Below are 22379 nucleotides of genomic sequence, written 5' to 3'. Positions count from 1 at the left end.
CAGAGATTCCTAGTGTTTGAGTTCCAGCTCTGCCATTTACTATGACCCTGGGAAAGTTCCTCATCACTCTTAATCTGAGTTTTTCGTTCATGAAATGGGGATAATACAACATATATGGGCAGGTTGGATATAAGGAATGAATAAAATAATGCGTGTAAGACAGTATAGTGCCTGACGTATCATAAAGACTGACAAAATTTTTCCTAATTATTGTTATTAAATGCCTACAAATGATGTTGAGAGGGACACAGTTTTTAAAAGTGGATAGCAGCATGAACTGTTGGAGGATTAGAACTCAAAAGAGGTGAATACAAGTACCACGTACCTGTCTTTAAATTTTCTAATAATACTTCACTTGCCAAATGAATTATGTTACATTTTAATGACATGGCAGAAACAAGAGAAGCATATGTACATTCATTTATTAATATGTAATCCTCTTAGAACTGTTCCCTGGCGTCCTTTGTATCGGTTGATGGGAGTGAGACAGAGAAAAACTGGAAAAGATTATTTTCACTTGGTTACTAAGGGCACTCTTCTTTCAGGCTAAAAACAAATATAATTTGGTGAACGGATTGAGTATGCATAGACTTATGTTCGGACCAGAGAAAGAGGAAAACGTGTTTGAGTTGTCTGCTGCATAGAGAGACCAGCTAGCTCCTTTTTTATTTAAGAGTTCTGAGGCTTTGTTCCATATTTCTAGGAGGAGATCCATTTTGAGGGTTTGCAAAGAAATAGTGAAGCAGTAGTTATAATGCTTCTGAATAGCAATACACATTCATTTTATGATAATCTGTTTCACATTATAATATTTAGGTTTGCTGTTTTTAAGTTGTAAACCTTTTGGGGAGTGTTAGATATAATTATCTAACGTTCAAAATAAATGAGGTTTTTTTGTGATATTAACCTCAAATAAGCAAATATTTAAATTTGCATAATGATCAAGAAATACAGATGTATATATTTAGTTGAGATAAATACTGTTTCATTTTTGAGCACAGATTAAATTGGCATTTGTTATTTTTCCCATAGTATTTTGCGTTAAATGGGAAGCTTCAGTGATTTTAGAGTTGTAGGATTTCCATAGTTCATCCTGGATCATGTTGAACCCTAAAAATAGTGTTAATTCAGAATGATTATTGCACAAGAAAAAAATCCAGTGATGTATTTTGGGAAAGCCAAAGGACAAGTTTACACCATTGAATAAAAAGGTGGGATTTGCCCAAGAGAAATGGATATTTCCACTGTTAATCATCCTGAGAATAGGTTAATCTTGAGATTAAATAAGATTTCGCGTGGTTTCAGTGGCTGGGCCAAAACATTACAGACATTCTAACTTTTTTTGTAATTTTATAATTCCATCTCTTACTAGTTGACTTAATGAGAAATGTGTCCTAGTTTGGATCCCATTTGAGGACTTTTCTGTATCAACTCCAGTTAATATATCCATTCATTTTTGTTCATTCATTTAATAAATAATTATTGGGCTTTGGGTAATGTGCTGGCTAAGCTGGCATTTAGAAGGATGTGGTCTCTGCTCCTGTGGAGCTTATAATGTGGTAGGAGAATTTATATTTTTAGCATCCTGGTTGTCTTGCCATTTGCTTAAGGTGCTTAAAAGAAACTGACGGGTTTCAGGACACAAGAGACCATATTTGCCCATTCATTTCTTCGGGTTGTTTTGAGACTTAAATAAAATAATAGTTGTAAAGTGCCCCACATAGTGCCTGGCACCTAATACTAATAATGGCAAATACTTTTATAACCAATATTGCGTGCCAAGTGCTATATTCTTATCATTATATGTGTTAGTTCATTTCATCAACCTAGGAACACACTACTCTTATTACTCCATTTCATAGGAAAAGAAACTGAGGCACAGAGAGGTTAGACAATTGGCTTAAGATCGCATCGCTGTAAGCGACACAGGAGCCTTCCGTACGGCTTAAGGCATAAGAGTTGTCATTTAGGCTGATGCTTTCTCAGAGTGACAGTTGGCGGCAATGGTTGACAGGCTACTTCATGCTTCTCTTCTTCCTCCTCTAGGTGTTATAGAGACTTCAGGTCGACTGGACCGCGAGTCCACCTCCCATTACTGGCTAACAGTCTACGCGTCTGATCAGGGCGTCGTGCCCCTTTCCTCCTTTGTAGAGGTCTATATAGAGCTGGAGGATGTGAACGACAATGCACCGCAGACTTCAGAGCCTGTTTATTATCCGGAAATAATGGAAAACTCTCCCAAGGATGTGTCTGTGGTCCAGATTGAGGCATTTGATCCAGATTCTAGCTCCGATGACAAGCTGACATACAAAATTACAAGTGGAAATCCACAAGGATTTTTTTCAATAAATCCTAAGACAGGTATGTGTTAATATTATGTATGAAATATTCATGCTTATATGCTCTTGATATAGGGAAATTTAAGAATTAAGTTTCTTAATTTGCCACTTTTATTTAGTTTTTGATAAATCGTTTCCCTTTTGAGTTACTCAAGACAAGCCTTTATTCCCTCATGAAAATTTTATCCCCAATTTTTTTTCCTTTGAATTTGCTTTTATAAAACTATTTTGCTCATTAGTAGAGTTTCACTTGCAGGTTAAAAAGCAAACATTGTAGTTTCATTAATAGTTCCTAAATTAGTGATACATTTTAAACTTAACCTCAAATTCTACTGCTGCTAAATTTTCCAAACTCTACTTTTTATGAAAAATATCAAGAGTTTATTTCACAATTCACAGTAGTTTGTTTTTTTTTTATGTTGTTTTGGAATTTTTCCTTAGAGCAGTGCTATGTCTCTTTAGGCAGTAGAGGATCAGTATTAAATAATTTTCAGTTTGGGAGCAGTTACTTTCTTAAACTCATACCTCAAGTTTTCCTTCTAACTGTTTTCTCCTCTGAATGTCTGACACCCTTTTTCTAAGTAGGTAGCTCCTTGACTCCAAAATCCTCTTCCAAAATCCTTATAAACTTCAAATATTTATTCTTTTACATTTGATAATGCATCAACTTTTTTCTGAAGTCTTGGTTCTCTTTTTTACTATTTCTCACACACACACACACACACACACACACACAAAGGTTCAACATAGCTATCATCTGTGTAGTGAAAAGTTAGGTATCATTTATACATGAAAACTTTACAAGTGGAGGGTTGCACTCTGATTTCTTGATCAGAGTTAAAACAAGAACCACCGTGTGACACTGAGAGGACAATTTATTTGTAGGAACATAAAACTTCTCATGAAGTAGATCACTGGCCGTTGAACCCAGATTTTCGGTGATTCAGTACTTTTTCATAGGATCTAGTTACGGATTCTAAAGTGGTAGATTTATAATTTACATGCCTCTATCATGTCTTTGCTCATTATGTCTTATTCTGAGGGAGCTGGCCTGTTCAGTTACTGGGTTGTCTTTTTGATATGTCAAAGAAATAATATACAAAAACCAAAGTTAAGGAGGCATTCTCAGCTTCCTTGCCAGTTTTTTTTTTTGGGTGCAATTCTTATTTCATAATTTCCTTCGTTGAACTTAAAAGGAAGCAGTTCTTGAGGTGAAGGAAGCTTGAGTTCAATATCTGTGTACCAAAATACCTGTAGAAAGATAATCTGATAAGGGAACATGTGTGTATGTAATATTTTGTGTCTTAAAAAGTACATTAAAATGTTAGTTTTTAAACCTCTTGTCACCGTATTCCAACCTATCATATAGACTTTCTTGATTGCTACAAGTCAACAAGATTTATTTTGACTGTATTAGGATTTACTTTTACCTTGAGATAATTATGCCATTTTAGCTGTATAAGTTAGAGCTACTGAAACCTTGAAACCTTGGTCATCTCAGGCCTCTGAAATGATGATGACACTGCTGTTGTGTTATGTCTTGTAGAAGTGGGATTAATGTGGCATTGCTACTCCCTTTACGTCTCTCTATTCTGACAACTCTCTTTTTTTTTTGCGGTACGTGGGCCTCTCACTGTTGTGGCCTCTCCCATTGTGGAGCACAGGCTCCGGACACGCAGGCTCAGCGGCCATGGCTCACGGGCCTAGCCGCTCTGCGGCATGTGGGATCCTCCCGGACCGGGGCACGAACCCGTGTCCCCTGCATTGGCAGGCGGACTCTCAACCACTGCACCACCAGGGAAGCCTTATTCTGACAACTCTTAAAAAGAGATGTCTGCCGAGACTTCTAAGCTCTTCCTTATCTTCCAGGAGTAGAAATCCCTTTCAGGAGTCCATAGCTAGCTCCCAGACCCCTGGGTGGGTAGCATATGCATCCTGCTGATAGGATAGCAGGGGAAAAGCCGTGAGACTACAGAGAGGTTTTATTTTTTTATGAGTTGAAGGCAGATAGTAGTGGAAAATAACCATAGTTAGCACTCAGGAATATTTGTTGTGAAGTATGTAATAAACTGTGTGTTTAATAGAGAAATTTGATCATTCCACAAGTCACCTGAAGTCTCTAAAGACTGAGAAATAACCATATTTTAGCATGGGCATTATAAAAGAATATAGTAAATACAGCCTCAGTATTATTGGGGGCCAGACTATGAAAGCTGGTGAAAGACAGCCTGGTGGAAGAAAGTTCCTGTGATGTGCTGACCCATCAGACCACCTGCGGACCCTAAATCGTGTTACTTGATTATTAATGGCGGAGCAAGAAAATCACTGGGCTGGAAATCAGGAGATGTGGACAGTAGTGAGGCTTTACCTCTGGGATCTTGGAGAAAACTGGCTCCCAGGTCCTCACATCTTGTGACTAGTGCTGAGCATTTCTGCAGGCCTGTTTAGGCAAGTGCATGCATGCGTGCTCAGCATCACTTCCAGGAAGCATGTCACGGCCTCTCCCACTTGCAGGAGTTAGTTACCTTTGCTCTGTTAACTCTGCATGAGATAACCAAGGTCTTAGTAGATTGACAGATCCTGTGCCTCTCCTTTGGATAAACAAATTTGACAAGGTAAAATGCATCTGCTTGCCCCTTAGTGGTAAAGAGAAATTTAGGACCCTGGTGATTATCAAAGCATCCAGCAGACTGGAGAAAGCTGGAATTCATTGCCATTCAAATTGTTTGTTTACACATCGAGCGTTTATTGAGCTTCTGCTGTGTATCCAGCATGTTAAGAGATGCTTTGAGAGTATGTAGTCTACGTAAGTGAAATAGCAAAGAGAGACAGGTGGGTATGAGATGTGTGCCAGGTGCTAATCAGTGCCTCTGGAGGAACTGTGGAACTGATGATGACTCATGTGGTGGTGTAGTTAGGAGGATGAGGCCCCTTGGAAAAGTTAGTGTGCTGATTCTGAAAGTAGTAAAGTGGATGGGTGGACAAGAGGTAGGGGATGTTCTTCAAGTTGGGACAGTTTAAAGGAGTGGTGAGGCCAAGAGATCGAGTTAGATGAGTGTGTGAGAGAATGGCTATGCTTGGTGGAAAAGCATAAATACCAGAAGAAGGGTTAAAGGATAATATTTATGCTATTTTTATAAATAATGACCTAATTTGGAGAGTCTGCATACAGTCCCTTGGCATGTTTTGTATAAACTTAAATCAGTTGACCTCACTAAGTCCTTTTGGGGAGGAGGAAACATTCCTCCCGACTTTTCTCTCCTTTTGTCATAGTATGACGCGTAATTTAAAAAACAGAACAGAAAACCTTGCTAGGACTGGATTTGATAATCTGAATGGGGGATTCTCAACGACAAGTTTGGATGAACATTTTTAAATGTATTTTGTGTTCTAGTCAAAGTTTTTGTGCCTGGAACTGCCTTTCTGTCTGCATCTCAGATGGTTCCTCCTGTGTTGTTTCTAAGGGGTGGTGGGTGGCAGGGTGTTTCCTTTTACAGAGGGTACAAGCAAAAGAGACTTGATTCATTCTCCTTTCCTGACACACACACTTTTGTTGACACCAGAAATTCTTATAACATCGTTTGTTTGATTATGTTCAGTATCAGGGTAAATTTGCTTCTTTTAACAAAAATTGTGCAGTTGCTCGAGATGGGAGAGAGACAAGAGCCTAGAGTGTTGGGCTGTCCGAGCCCTGACTGCCCAGCTCCTGCAGACACATACGTCGCAGCTTCCTTTGCAGAGTGTCAAGGACAGAGAAGAAGGAGGGCCCCAAACAATGGGGACCAGTGTGCACTCACAGGCTTCATTCTCCACGAGTAACCTCAGCAAAGTGGAGCAACCTCAGCAAAGTGTCTTTTTAGTCATTGTTATCAATTTGAACTTTTGAGGCCTGATATGTAACTTAAAACTGGCATATAATTTTCAAGTGTTCACTTGGGGCTTGTACGTGCTTTAGAAAAGACCACAGTTTTATTCCCTTACCTCTGTGTTGGTATTTTCCAGGTTTTAGACACAAAGCACGTATTGCTCTTTATTTTGAAAGTTTTATTGACGTGTAATTGACATATAATAAATTGCACATGGTTAAAGCCTGCAATTTAATGAGTTTTCACATAGCTATCCAACACTGAAACCATCGCCACAGTCGAGCAGTGAACCTACCTGTTGCTCCCCAAAGTTTCGCCATGCCTCTCTGTATCCCCTCCCCGCTACTGCTCTCTGCTCCCATCCCCTAGGCAACCACTCATCTGCTTTCAGTCACTGTGTATTAGTTTGCGCTCCCTAAAATTTTCTACAATTAGACTCACAGAGTGTATACTATTTTTTTTTTTTTTTTTTTTTTTTTTTTGGAGAAGACTGCTTGGAGATGAAGTATAACAGACATCTGATCATTGCAATCTGTTTTTATCCCCTTATGTTTTTTTTTTTTTTTTTTTTTTTTTTTTTTTTTTTTGGGTAAAGATTCTTACACTCAGCATATTTACTTTGAGATTCATGCATGAAGTGAGTACCAGAGCCCATTGAAATAATTCATACCAGCCAGTTCTAAACCTGCCCGTGCTGCGTCACCTTGTCCTTTCTGTGGAAACCACAGGAAAGGCTCTGGTGCATGCTTTCTCCTTGCTCCTTCAGCCTCCTGACCGACCCCAGTGCAGGCTCGTGTGTCCCTGTGCGGTGTGCGTGGCACGCCCTCTCATCTCGGGTGTTGTGAATAAGAAACTATCTTTTCAGTGACAGTGGTCTCCTGATCTGGTGGCCTCACCATTCTTCAATCATAAAACCTACATTTTAAAATCTTTGGGGAAACTACTATTTGTCATTTCTTTTACTCATATCCAAAGAAGAATACATTATTTTTTTCTTTTTACATGGGTAGTAGCATACTGTATACAGTGATAACCATCTTGGGTTTTTCCCTTAACAGTATTATTAGTATTAGAGGCTGTGCCTTAGAAAAATTACCACATTATTATAAGAATATAGGTACATATCCATGTACCTTTCACCACCCATTTCACCGATCCACTGATTTCATACTGTCTAGTAAATTTTTTTTTTTATCTTCTCATTCATTGAGGTAGATCTTCCTGTGGGAACAAATACTCTGAGAAATTTTTATGGGTAAAAATAAATTCATCAGAAATGTGTATTAAGTAGAGGCATGCTTTTTGAATATATGAATATGTTTGTGGATGTGATTTCCGCGTGTCTGCGTTGAGCATCTTCAAAGGGTTTAGCTTCTTTCGACAACTGTTGAATCTGTTTCCATCTACTTGAAATTTTAAATGGTTTAAAAACTTTATTGAGGCTGTTTCAGCTTACTGTTTTCTTAGCTTTTCCTTTATCAATTCTGTAGAGTTAAAATTTCATATATTTTGGAGGCTGATCTTTACTCTAAATCTCTTCTCATTATCGGATCTGGAGCATGTTGCACTGTTGGAATCTTGTAAGCCGCACTGGTTCTCTCTCTTTGGGCTGATTTCCAAAAGCTGTCTCATGCCTGTCACCTTTGAGAGTTGAGCTTGAAGGAGACAGCCAAAGAGGGAGCCAGCAAACCCTGGCTTTCCCTCTTTTGCTACTCTTCTGTGCTATTTCTGGTCTTTCTTTTACCACTCTTCCACTCTTGACCTCACTTTTAGATCAGGTTGGAATAAAACTTTCTCTCAGAGCCAGAAGGGCAGTGACACATGTAGCTTATTATGCACATTGCACTTTATGTATTAAAGCAACCTCACATACTTAATCTTTACAAGAAACCCTGTGAGATGAGTAGAGGTTACAAATGCCAAGAGTCTGCTGTCTTCCCCATTTTTCAAGTAATTATATGACTTCAGAGAGAGGTGAAGGCCACCCGAGGTCAGAGCCAGAAGGACGCAGGTTTCATAACTGCTAATTCTGGGTGCAGGATCCCACATTCACTTGATTTGCTTTTGGGTTTGTGATGTAAATGTGGTTTGGGATCCGGTTTTTCTTACCTTCTCTGTTTTTTGTGTTAAGGAATTTCTGAATTATATGATGGTTGCTTTTTAGGCTAATCTCATTTCTAGTGATATTTTCAGACCGAAAAGCACGAAGCTTGTAAGTAACACTAAGTGTTTAAACTTAGTCTTATTAACTGTGTACTGCAAGGATCGTTAAACGTTTTCTGTGAAGGGCCAGGTATGAAATATTTTAGCCTTTGCAGGGCATACAGCCTCTGTCACAGCCACTCAGTTCTGTCACTGTAGAGCGAAAGCAGCCCTAGGCAACATGGAAATGAATGAGTATGGCTGTGTGCCAATAAAACTTTATTTATGGACGTTGTAATTTGAATTTCATACACTTTTCATGTGTCACAATATATTCTTTTGTTTTTTTTTCTGGTCATTTAAGAATATAAAAGCTGTTCTTAGCTTGTAAGCCATACAAAATCAGGTTGGCAGTAGTTTTCTCACCCCTGATATAGTGATGTATTTACTAGTTGGGCTGGTTGAATTGTTGATTTATTTCTGAGGTGGTAGACTATTTAATATTCCTGAAGTAAAAATTAAATTTATTTCCCATTGCTCTAAGCAGTGAATACTTAAAAAAGATGAGAGCTGTGTTTTGCTTCTCCAGGTTATTAAAATTATTCTTTAAAGAATAGTAGTAGAACATTAGTTACCAAGGTTGAAATATGAGAAAAGATTTATTTTCATTCATTTGTTTACATGTAGGATTATTTTATGTTCAGCATAAGAAATGTTTTTTAATTGCAGATAGAGTGATATATATGTATATATATATAAAATATATACATACATACATACATATACATATATATGTAGTAATCCCTAAAGCATGGGAAAGTCATAAAATGCTGTAATAGCTAATAGGTATACTGGGTAACCATCCATCTTCTAGTCCACTATCACATTACAACTACTTTTTTCTCAATCAAAGTAAATGACATTTTATTGTGGCTGGAACGGAGGCTGAACAAAGTGCAATAGGAAATAGCTATAGCTGCAAACAACTTCCAAGGGTTTCCGGTAACATTTGATAGCTGCACAGGAAGGAAATGAAGGGCCAGTCGCTTTACAATGGCAGGAATTCATTAAAAAAAAAAAAGTTTACTCATTTGTAGTCTTTTCCCAAATATATGCAAATATTAAGGAAGACTCTATAGATCTTTCTACCTGTTCCTCCTGCTTATTTTTTATTTTACCATGAAGTATGTTATCCTTAAAGTCTAAAAGAAGTCAAGTTTTATGCACTGCTTTTTCTGCACACGTTAAAATAGATGATATGCTTTTTCTCCGAAAATCTGTTAACCTTGAATCCTTAGGTTCAATTCTTTCAAGGGGTATTCTGTTTTTTTTAATGTTGCTGAATATCATTTGCTAAAATTATTTTAAGTACCAGTATTTTAAGATTTTGCATTTAAGTGCCTAAGTGAGATTAGCCTTTTTTGTCAACATGATGTTAACTTTATAAAATGGGTTGGGTTTCTTCCCCTCCCTATCTCTGCTATATCTGACATTTATAGGAATGTTGAAGGCAATTCCTGGTAAATTGCATTTGGCTTTTGATCTTATGTTTATCTTATGTTTCAGTGCCATCCATTTTCAATGAGAAACAGCTAGTTAAGATAGAATTAAAACCAGAAGAGAAGTCTGAAGATTTCAGGGTGCAGATTCTTTCTCAGCCACTGCTTGTGTGACTTTAGACTGGTCATTTGATTCATTCTTTTAGGGTTTTCCATGGGACTCTGAAAGTTTGAACTAAATGAGTTCTGAGCGCCCTTCCAGCCTTGACAGTGTATGAATAGAATTCCATTTTTGGCTCCAAGCCTAATCCTGCCGGCACCAGGACTGCAGTGACAAACAATAGCTGTTCAAATGGCGGCAGCTGCCCAGAGAACTCCAGACAGGCTGTAGTTAAATGCAGTCTTGGAACACCACCTAAATAAAGACAGCGCAGTACTGCAGAGGATCGCTGAGCTCATGGTCTAAAGATCCAAGGGGATGGCCGTTGAGTGCTAACTATAGGAAAAGTTGGAAGTTCGCTCTTGGCCTACAAGGCAATCTGTATTTTTAGATGTGAGCCGGTGGGTAGCAGGGCCCACCTCCCTGCCTGTCTTTCCAGGTCTGCTCTGCCTTTTCACTGTGACGCTCGTCTTGCCTGTTCTGTGGACATTCAGTCCTGGCTCAGGTCCTGGAGGGTCAGGATAGAACCAAGCATGATACAGAGTATGTGATTACTGCTTAATATGTATTCTCCAGTTCACCTGTTGGAAGAGGAGTCTTAGAAGTTTGAACAGGAAAACAGTGTCCTTGGTTTAGTTTCTGTCCCTCCTCCTCCTGTGGTATCCTCTATCTAGCCACTGTCCAGACCTCAGGACTTCAGCTGTGCTCTTTGTAAATTACAGTAAACAGGCTTGTTCTGAGAACATTTGCACTTTATTAAAGCTGGTTAGGTACAGATCTGTAGAATACAATGTCCCATGAAAAAGTATTTGTCATGTGCTACATGGAATTCTACAGTTAATGTCTCCTGCTTTCCTGTCTCACTGTCTTTTGCTTGCTTTAATACTTTATTTTAAAAATTAGAATAATTAACAGTTACTACTAATAATTACTAATATATTGCCTCCTTTATTTTCCATACATTTGATAAGTCTCTGTAGTTCTGTGATAGCTTCACCAACTCAAAGCAGGCTGTATTTCAATTTCAATAATGCATCATGGAAATTAAAAAAAAAATTACTCAGGAGTCTGAAGTTTAGAATACATATCCCATAAATTTCTAAAACTTTTTTTTTTGCGGTATGTGGGCTTCTCACTGTTGTGGCCTCTCCCGTTGCGGAGCACGGGCTCCGGACGCGCAGGCTCAGCGGCCATGGCTCACAGGCCCAGCCGCTCTGCGGCATGTGGGATCTTCCCGGACCGGGGCACGAACCCGTGTCCCCTGCATCGGCAGGCGGACTCTCAACCACTGTGCCACCAGGGAAGCCCTCTAAAACATTTTTAACTTCTGACATCTTATAGCTTCTATATTTATTTTATATAGTTTATGTTAATTTTTGATAGTAGGCATTTTGCTTTTTTTTGGTTTATTTTTTGTTTTAAGCTTGTATGTAAGAGGAATGAGAGGTCATCATGGCTAAAATAGAAAGGATTGTTTTGGCCAATGTAGGGTGAACACAGGTAAATTATTCTGACTAAAGAGAATATTTTATTGAGTAAATTATTTCTTGAAAACTATTTTTTAAATTATTGTTATTGTACCCTGAGGCCCATGTTGCTTGTTGAATAAACTCTTAAAAGAACAGAGAGAAATTGTTTAGGTTTGTTCAGAATAGAAGGGTCTTTTCTATCTTGGTCATTAGTTGAAACAACTTGTGACTAATTGTGACTTTGTATTTTATAGGCATTAAACTAGTATTTATACTTATTGTTCATCAGATTACTAAAAAATATTTTTTCTTCATTCTATTATGGAAGAGGAAAGAGTATGAGAGATAATATATTTAAAAATACAACTGAGGTACAATTTGGGGCATATTTTATGTATTATATAAAAATAAGATTTAGTTCATTTGTGGTTCTCAGCCAGAGATGTTCAAGAGGTCCTCCCAGAGCTGAGACAGCCTGTTTCTCCTTCCTTTTGAGGAAAAGCATATAATGAACTTGGGTAATCTGGAGCATTTGGCACTTTCCTACCCCAAATTATCTTTGGGCAGACATTTTTTTAATCCTCTGCCTTTTAATTCATCTTGTATATAGAATGATACCCTATATAAAGTCATAAGACATTTCAAATGAAGACAGTAATAAAACATAGAAAATAAGATGAGTGGTTATCTTTAGATTATGCAATTATTTGCCGTTCTTACCTAATTCTTCTTTTTCTGGTATTTTTTCAGTACTTTTGTTTGCTATTCAAATAAAAAGGTGTGTTAATTTTCTAAGGCTATTGTAACAAATTTCCACACATTGAGTGGCTTAAAAAAAAAGAAGAAATTTATTCTCTCACTGTTCTAGAGGCCATATGTTCAAAATCAAAGTGTTGGCAGGGCCACAATCCCTTTAGAGTCTCTAATGAAGAATCCTTCTGGTGCCTCCTGGCATTTCTTGGCTTGTGGCAGCATTGCTCCAGTCTCTGCCTCCACCTTCCCTACTTCTGGGTATTTCAAACCTCTCTCTGTGTTTTTCTCTTAAAAGGATACTTACTGATTTTAGGGCCCATCATAAATTTAGGGTGATCTCATCTTGAGATCTTGAGAGGCTGTTTTTCCAAATAAGGTCCTAGTCACAGGTTTCAGGTTGGACGTTATCTTTTGGAGAGAGGCCACCATTCAACATACTACAAAAGGCATTTCCAAAAAGAAGGGAAATATGCTGTTAAATGGAAACTGCCATTTAGATCATTTTCTTTTACGTTGGAAAGGCTACATTTCACTTACGTTCTAGGAGGATTTAATGATTTGGGTCAGTAGTTGCAGATTTGTCAGGAAAATTCTGGGAGATGTTTTAGGTTTAATAAGTAACTTCAGAGCAGTTGGAATCGTCACGTGGACTCTCATGGCCATTTCTTTGAAGTAGCATTTCTGCAACATTAATTATGGTTCTTAAGTACTGTTTCTCTCTCCTAAATCCCTAGTCTTGTTAACGTTTTTCTGTATCTCAAGTGGTGTTTTTGAGAAATGGATAATATACTTTGTTCCAGAATATGGCCAGTGGTGATAATTACAGTGACTAAAAGCAATTCTGTGTTTATGAAATTATTAAAATATTTAGTAATTTAAATTAAATTAAAATTTAATTAATTGGGCACGGATTTTTTTTTCTATTTTTGTAAGCTCTTGGCCCAAGGTGGTTGGCGTGGGATGGATTGCCACATCACCTGGAAACCTCTGAAATTGTGTGAGCTGGGTCCTCACGGATGGAGGTCCTGATGCAGTGGCTCTGATGTGGGGGTGGGAATGTGGGTTTAGCCATCATTCCTCGTGATTCTGGTGCTCACTTCTGGTTGTAAATGGCTGCAGCCACAGAGACTTCTGAACACTTTCTTTGGTAAGAATTCAACTCTAGTTCCAGTTGTGCGGCTGACTCTGACCTTCAGGAATTAATTTAACATTCCTGGACCATATTTCCTTGTTTTTTTAAAAATATTTATGTATGTATGGCCGCGCTGGGTCATCGTTGCTGCATGCGGCTTTCTCTAGTTGTGGAGAGAGGGAACTACTCTTCGTTGCGGTGCGCGGGCTTCTCTTGTTGTGGAGCACGGGCTCTAGGCACGCGGGCTTCAGTAGTTGTGGCACGTGGACTCAGTAGTTGTGGCTCGTGGGCTCTAGAGCGCAGGCTCAGTAGTTGTGGTGCACGGGCTTAGTTGCTTCGTGGCATGTGGGATCTTCCCAGACCAATTGAACCCGTGTGCCCTGCACTGGCAGGTGGATTCTTAACCACTGTGCCACCAAGGAAACCCCCCTTGTTTTTTAAAGTTCAGGATTTGGGCTAGAATATTTTAAAAGACCTTCTGGCTCTAGCAAACTTAGTTTTTACAGTGAGAGGACACTTTAGAATGTATGGTACATTTCATTAAAATTTAGTTTCAAAAACATTTTAGAAAAAATTATAAGAGATATGCCACTGTAATGTTTCTAAGAAGTTTTATTTTTTTACATACATGGCCGGATGCTTCAGAGTTTTTAGAAAATCATTTGAGACTTTCCAGCTTGAGATTCGTGTTCAACCAGTAAACGTTTCTGTATCCTTTCACGCTGACCTTTAAAATATTTTAATGTTTAAATTTCTTTAAATAATATACTTGTTAATTTAGAAGTGTATGACATAAAAAGTGAAGGTGCCCTCCTCTTTACCTTTCTTCTTTGGCCCATCTGTCCCCAGGAGTAACTACAGGTAATAATTTGGGGTTTAACCTTTTATGAAGGTGTGTACGCATGTTACATATCATATATATGTGTATGTATAGTCTTTGGGGGGTTTATAATACTTGTCTAAAAGTTGCTTGAGCAGTACGTTTCACAGTGTCCTCACTGGGATATTACACGTGTTTTATTGTAATGGTCTTTGGTGTTGCTGATTACTAGAGCACACTCAATGTCCTGGGGACAAGCCCTGCTAAAGTAAGGCTTGAACGTAGAAAGATGGAAATGGAATTTCCAGATCACGGTAGTAACAACTACTGAAGAAATTACGCTGTCCACACTGGAGACACCTAAGACTTTAAATACTCCCTTTACCACCAACTGTGCCACCATGAAAGTTCTTAAACTTAGTGAAGAACAGAATAGATTCAAGTGTTTCAGAAAAATCAGTGGGGAAAACAGTTGAAAATAATACACCCGAAGTGCATACTTACAGTCAAGGCTTAGTCAGAATAGGGCTGTGATTAATAAAACATTGTGAAAAAGATACAAAGGTACAAGGGCTGTTTCCTTAAGGAAATTGTATGCTTTTGAGGACAAGGGCCTTGTCTTGGCTTTTATATGTGTGTCTCAGAAGGACATATTTGGGGAAGACATTCTATAAAATAAGTTGAATAGCATAGTACAGACTGAACAAGTGGGTGATTTTGAGCTAGCGAACTTTATGACATCATTATTGCTTATAAACATACATTTCATTAATTTTTGGTTTTAGCAAGAGTTCACCAAAAGCAAAAATGTACATTGGTAAAAATCATGATTCTTGAAAAGTCATTGTTAAACACAGAGACTCTTGATTTTTAGGTGTTCACATGCATCTGTAAACTGATAAAAGCAAACCAGGCTTCCTCATCACCAGCTGAGCCCAGTGAGGAGACTAGTGAGAGGGAGGGGGCAGGAGGAAGGGGGCTTTGTTGGAGCAGTATCAGTGTGTCAAAATCTTGGAAATTTTTGCTTTTTTCATTGTTAGATGCTTACAAAATTTGGATTTTGGTAACAAATACATTTGCTATTGAAATACTGCTTCAAATTTTAACCACAGGAAAAGATTCTGACTATTGTAGATGTTAAAGTTTGGGGTTTTGACATATATAATTTGAAATTGGAGACTCTCCAAAGGAGTAGAGATGATTTGTGACAATTTGAATTATTTAATTTAAAAATTCAGCCTTTCGGACACACTAGCCACATTTCCAGTGCTCGGTGGCCACGTATGCTGGGGGCTACCATATCAGACAGTGCCAGTTGTAGAACTTGTCCATCATTGCAGAAAGTTCTGTGGGATGGTGCTTCTCTGGCACATATGATGCTATAGTTCATGCATTACTATAAAATAAGCAAAAGGATAAGAAGGCCAAAGTTGTTGCAGGGGTTAGACAAAAATAATCAGAGTAATGGGAAATGTTAATTAGGTGAGCAAACTTTTGTTTCTTCCTTGATCTTTCCCCTTCCTCTGCTTATTTTCAAGTAGAATAGTTGGAAAATGATTCAAAGTAAATTTTCTGCCAAGCAAGGTGAACACATGACCATGCAACGTTTTTTTTTTTTAGAGCCAGGACCTTTTCTTTCACAGATTTGGTTCTTCAAAAACTGCAGATTGCAAGTTATTTTCTCTCTCAGTGCAGTTGGACCTTAATCCTACTCAGAAATCCTTTTTTTTTTTTCTTGTCCAGCTGCCATCTAGTTTCATTCATAGTGCTGACGTTTCAAGCCCTTTCTTCCAGAACCAAAGCCTTCCATCCCTCCTTGGCTTCTCTCATTCTTCATGTGGCTTTCAGACTCCGGTGCTCTGTGTTTACTGAACTCCCGTCTCACCCCTTTGCTTGATGACGTTGAGTAAGCAACTTAATCTCTGAGCCTGTAAAAATATTAATTCATTTATTATGGTACAGATATTGCCATATATATATATATATATATACACATATGGATTGAATGAGATAATACATTTAAATCTCATAGCACAATACCTGAGCATTTAGTAAGCCAAATAACAATTAGAGATGAGCTCATTTGATGCATTAGTTGACTTTTGCTTTAGAGCAAACCATCCTAATACTCAACGGCTTAAAGCAACCACCATAATTTAGTTGAAGATTCTGCTGGGCAGTTCTGATTTGGCCAGGCTTGGCTGCTCTTTCATGTAGTGCTGGTCTCACTTGGCTGGCTGGCTTGAGGTTGGCTGGTCCCGGGTGGCCCCACTCACATATTGGCTGGTGGGTTGGTTGTCTCTTGGAACAACAGAGATGACCAGACATCATCCAAGCAAGTTCAAACTTCCTTGGAATCCAGAGCCCTCAGCAAGGACCTGTGCTCTTTTCTATATGTGCCCTACATTCTCATCTACCTCACTGTTTCTTGAATGTAGTCTTTGCCTTCTGGACCTTGTTTCTTGAAAACAAGAGTCTGTCTTAATCATCTCTGCATTCTGAGTGGACAGCACAAAATAGTTGAATGAATGCATAAATACAGTTTTGCCAACATGGACTATTTCGTTATCTTCCCCTACTAATCCCGTAAGTTCACCTTTACGTGCCGCCTACCTCGTGAAGTCCATTTGATCTCTTGAACTCTGGGAAGTTTGGAGGTGGTTTTTGGTATTGATTTATAAGAAATGTCAAATATTAAAATCTTACATTAAAGCATTATAGTTAATATAACATCCTGTCTTAAATGGAGTCTTCTCTAAGTGCTATAGTGGCATTGAAAAGCTGTAAATAGTTTAATGATGTTCATAAAGACAGGAAAGTTTGGTTTCTTAGTTCTACATACATTTATGGGGCAAACTTGTAATTGTGAATTGGTGAGAAGAAGCCGTATTTGCTCACTCAGTCCACTTACATTTATAATGGTATTGGTCTACAGAAAGGATTGTTTTTTTAGGGCAAGGAAGTTTTTTGTCTTCATTTCTGTTTTTAATTTAGCAGAGCTCAGGAGAAAAGAAAGATAAAGTTGTTACAAGAGGCAGCACTTGCATATGCTTCTTTCTGCCTTCGCCCACTCTATTTTACTCTCTAACTTGCTTTTTTGGACCTATTAAATGACTAATGATGAACATTGCCAGCTTTCTTTTTTCTTAAACTTCGTGTAAGTCACAGTTGAGAGTTTCTGGAGAGTTGAAATACCATGATGCAGTAAATTATGCAGTGTGGCGTGATGGGGAGTGGGGAAGAATTCCCCAGTCCTCTCATCTGGGCCTCAGGAAAACTAAATTCGAATCCTGGCTCCGACAGTGACTTACTGGTGAATTGGAACAAGTTAATTTATCTTTGGCTCAGGTAGCTGAGTTTGGTAATCTTAAAGGTTTCTCTCCATTTCTGAAATACTGTGCTGTTTCAGTTAAGTATAGCTCCTTCTGGAACTTAGTAATAAACATTACAGGTGAGCACCAGTGTTTACAATGAAAGAAGTGGATACACTAATTAGATATTCAATACCTACAGGGTCAATAACATGTATATAGAAAAGGTACCCTTTGGATTCATTTTTGAAAATAGGTGTTTGTGAGGCAGGCACAGTGGAAGGATTAGCAGGATGGAGATGTGCAGAAATTACAGAGGTGAAAGTGGCTGTGAAATGCATCATGAATTCTAGAGCTAAGTTGGTGTGGCTGGAGCGTGCGGTACTTTGGTAGCATTTCCACTGTGTTCCCCTCCCGGTGCAGTTGACTGTACCTCCAGAGCGCATCCACGGTTTTCCTAGTATGTGCCTGCTTCATTAGGACATTTTGTTTTCTCTTTGGGGTTCATTTTGTATGGAAATTCCACAGGAAGCACTTGTTTTCCCCTTCTCTTAGGGGCTGTACCACCTCACGCCATCCCCATAGGACATACATGCACTGCCCCTCCCTAGTGTTGGTGTTCAGGACCAGAAAACTGTGACACTTGTGACAGGATTCCTTTTGGTACAAGTGTGCGAATCTAGGAAGAAAGGTCTTTTTTTTTTTTTCCGTCTGAAATATCTTTCATGTTCATGAGATCTTACCTGTAACTTAAATTGCAGTAGCCACATGAGGCTCGTGGCTGCTGTACTGGTTAGTTCACATCTGGATCTTTATCTTCCCTCGTGGTTACAGTCACTCATTACATACACCCTGTTAGCCTGCGGAATGGTCTTCTCCTCGTAAAAGAAATTCCTTTCCTGGTCTGCTTCCTGCCTCCCTGGCTCTCACTTGATCTTCTCTTCCAAGCTTCTCTGAAGTACGTGGAGGAGAGACTTCCTCCTTAAATTTCTCTGCCTGTGGCCTCTGGGACACCTGCTTCCCTTCCAGCCTTTGCTCCTTAGGCTTCCTCATGGCTTTCTAAACACTCATGGCCCCTACTTTAATAAGATTGGCCCACCCTTTATTTTTTGGTAGGCCCACCATTCACCATTCTTCATACTCTCTTCTGTACTTAGGATATAACTAAGTCTGTCTCTGCCTCTGTTGACTTCCCTGCACTTCACATCTGTGCCTCTAAATGTCTGTTGGACGTCACCATCACCTGGACCATCTGTCACAGTGCTTGACACATCTTACCTGTAAATATATGTTAAATGGTTTTCTGTTAGCTCCTATATAAGCTATAAACTTGTATCATTTCCAAGTTCAGTGTAGTTTACGTGCCTCTCTTCCTCCAATGCATATTTAAAAATTCTGTTCTTCTATGGTTTTAAGAAATTCATGTGTTCACACATTTAAGTGTTTCTTTAGGATAACAGAGATATAACAATATAACCAAGATATACAGGGAAGGGAGAGTCTCATGGACTTTGAAGGATACAAAAAGAGACTTTTAAAGGAGTGCCGTGGGTGATGTTATGATAAAGTAAGTGAAAGAGCTTGGGAGGCCCAGCAGCAGAACCCCAGGCTAGGCCTGTCATGGGAGCCCTCAGAAGTGATGTTTAAGCTGAGAGGTGGAGGAGTGTGTAGGAGTAGCTGGGCACAAAAAAAAAATGGATAAAAAGGAACATTAAGATTCATTGCATTTGAATGGAATTAATATTCCATTTGAGTTAAGAGAGAATTAATTTTAAGTATAGAGAGCATGCAAATAACTCCAAACCTAGGAGATGGTCAGGTTTGCTTTTTGTCTTTATATTGAATTGATAATACAGATGTAAGTCCATCCTTTTTAGCAGTCTGGTGTGCTATAAGGAAACGGTAAAGTGAGGAAATTGTATTTGCTAACGGGTATTTATTTATTTGCTACAGATACTTATTTGCTAACAGATATCCCTGCAATGAATGATTATGTCTACAGAGCAGAACCCTATCTTGCTGTGAACATGCCAAGCTGTGGCCTTTTGTGCTGTTACCATTAACAGCAAGTTTTTGATGGGTACATGAGGACAATTAGATGGGACTAATCACAGCAATTTCCTGTCATTCTTGAATTGCTTAAAACGACAATCAGAAAGGGTGGTAAACTTTGACAGGAAAAAAAAAAAGGGATTAACTTTAAAAGGTTTTCGACTAATGAAAATCAAGCTTGTGCCACAGTAAGCCACATTTTCACACCATTAAGCATTGTGAAGCATTTTCCTTGAACCTCTTTTAATCTGTAAGTACGGTTTTGGAAAAACCCCAGATTCTAGCTTACAATATAGTCTTCTGTTGTCCTTATTACAAAGAGAGTGTTGCTTCATTGAATGGTGGGGAAGATAATGTTGATGTAGATTCTTAGTGACTATTTAAGAAAAGAAAAACTTTGAATTAAATGAAAACATAAGTCTTTCATGTCCAAATTTAGGGAAACATTTTGAATAGCCTTTAATTAGTAGTTTTGTGAAATTAGTTAGGCTAATAGAAAATCAATTAGAATGATAAAGTCTGTTCTTAAATATGAGTTATTTGAGGTATTTCTCTGTGGAAAACCACAGAAAGCTGGGCAGGAGAAGGATTAGTCCTAGCGGTGATTTGTCACGTAAAGGCCTCAGAATCACTCAGTTTGCACCTGTCCGTTATCAACACAGGTTGCAGAGGTTATTTTAGTGGTTGGGGGAATTTTGTTTGTAATTTCTGTGAAGTACAAGAATATATTTCATCAATTTTAATGGCCTTCTAGGTTCCAACATATGTTGGCAGTTTAGCAGTTGTTGAAGCTCTAGAGAGAGATTTAAACTATAGCTATTCTAGTTTGATAGAAAAATCAAAGAAATAAAGAATATGGGGTTTCTTTGAGGATCATTTCTTCCTTTTTGGGGAAATTAAATGATTGTTATTTGAGCAGTATTACCTGGAAAATCACAATACTTCTTATAACAGTTCTTTATTTTTGAGGGTAGACGACCCAAAGACAATAAATCAAAGTCAACATTATATTTTCCAGTGGTCCTTAGTTATAGAAGTTTTTTCTGAAAATTCTTAATCATCCCTGCAGCAGTCACAGCAGATATGGATGAGGTTGAAATCTTGGATAACTTCATCCCACTTTTAAAAAATCTTTTCTGACAAAATGTATGTTGCAACTACTAAACAAATTCTTTAAATGTAACTGATTTGAGTTTTTCTGCTTTCTTAATACTTCTGTCATTCATCTAATATTTTTAAGGATCATTAAAATGAGAAAGTATAAACTATGTTGTTTGTAAATAAAATAACCCTACCTGGATTAATAATTTTTTCCTCTTCAGAATAAGTTAGGCATTTGCTCAAACTTCTACACTCAGTGTGTGGTTTCAGTTACAGTAGTTTGTAACTACCTTTATTTTGTGAGGATTCATGAACTGCTATCATTTTATAGGTCTCATCACGACTACATCCAGGAAACTAGACCGTGAGCAGCAAGGTGAACACATATTAGAAGTAAGCATTTCTTTACTTTTAATAATTTTAGAAATCTCGTAATCATAAATATGGGAAAGAGCAGTCTTACTCATATTATCTAGTAATTCAGAGCTGCTGCTATTTCGTTATATCACCTTATGGTCATTAATAAAAAGGAAAATAAAGAAAATGTTGTGACTGTAGTTCAGGTCTGCTTTACACCCCTGTCAACCCCCAGAAGATAGACAGATGCCAAAATATCCAAGGCAGCAGGTTATGAACAGTGGCGCCCTGCTGCGGCCCCCTCACCCTGATTAGAACCGCACTACACACCTGCTAATTGTCCGCCTCACTCCGGAGCCCTCTCTTCTCAATGAATATCAGAGTCTGGGTGGGAGCAGGTATAAGGTACTTAGGACTTGGAAGATGATATTAAGATATTGATAGGATATAAGATTAGTTTACATATAGTGTATGTTTCTCTGTAGTCCTTTTGTGGTAATTTATTTGAGGGCCAGTGTTGGCATTGATTTGACTGTCTTAAAGAAGAGAGTATTTTTAGTAACATGTTAAAAGCTGTGTCGCCCGGCTGCTAGGTATGGAACCCAAACGGAGGAAACGAATTGACGAATGCTACAAAGCATAGTACTTGGTTGTATTTCTCTTCAATTTTTCTTTTTTCCTAAAGATCACATGAAAACTGATCAAAAGGAAATGTTTTGCGAGGTTAAAATTAAAATAGTAATTATAATTTTGTTTCATTTTGAGAGTTTGGGAAGGCAAATCATGTGCTTTAATTAAAGCAGCTACTTTACTTAAGTACTCTTGACAAGTACCATGAGATACATTCATTCCCACTTTTATAAACAACAGAATTTGCACCTGCCAAGCTTCAGAAAGAACATAGTTCCACAGAAAACTTAAGTGTACTTTAATGTTTTTAGCATTTCATTAATTCACTTGGGATGACGTGGTGAGGGGAGTAACTACGGCCATCCCTTTTAATGTGCACACTGAACTGAAAATGAACATTGGATCTGAGGGTGAAATGGTTTCTCATGCACTCAGAAGCATTCACCAGCGTAACCCTCAAGAATCTCAGATCTTCATTCCTAAAATGAATACATGAATAATCTACTTAGAATAAAAGTTACTTTACATTTCTTTTACTGAAAATCTCATTTAATAAGTTGGTCTTAAATTTAAATGTTTATGTTCACCCTACCAAACATGGAAATCTTCTGTACAAGAAAAGAGAGAGCCAGGCAAAATAAAATGATGATTGCTAGTATTAAAAGGCCTGCTACTTAGCATGTATTGTTTTTTTTTTTTTTTTTTTTTTTTTTTTTTTGTTACCGGGGCCCCCCACCTCTGGGGCCTC

The 22379-nt window shown here is 38.1% G+C and overlaps 1 protein-coding gene across 4 annotated transcripts in view; it reads left to right on the top strand.

Moving 5' to 3' along the window:
* FAT1 (FAT atypical cadherin 1) overlaps positions 1–22379 on the top strand; it is a 119368-nt gene that overhangs the window by 51461 nt on the left and 45528 nt on the right. For all 4 annotated transcript variants that reach the window (XM_024759952.1, XM_024759951.1, XM_024759950.1 and 1 more), the window contains 2 exons: positions 2047–2361; positions 20976–21037. In XM_024759952.1, the coding sequence (XP_024615720.1) occupies positions 2047–2361; positions 20976–21037 (377 nt within the window). The remainder of the gene's footprint in view (positions 1–2046; positions 2362–20975; positions 21038–22379) is intronic.

The sequence above is a fragment of the Neophocaena asiaeorientalis genome, unplaced genomic scaffold, assembly GCF_003031525.2.
Source record: "Neophocaena asiaeorientalis asiaeorientalis breed wild unplaced genomic scaffold, Neophocaena_asiaeorientalis_V1.1 scaffold521, whole genome shotgun sequence".
NCBI classification, from domain to species: domain Eukaryota; kingdom Metazoa; phylum Chordata; class Mammalia; order Artiodactyla; family Phocoenidae; genus Neophocaena; species Neophocaena asiaeorientalis.
The sequence above is the reverse complement of the archived record's forward strand: the minus strand, read 5'-3'. Positions and strand labels throughout refer to the sequence as shown.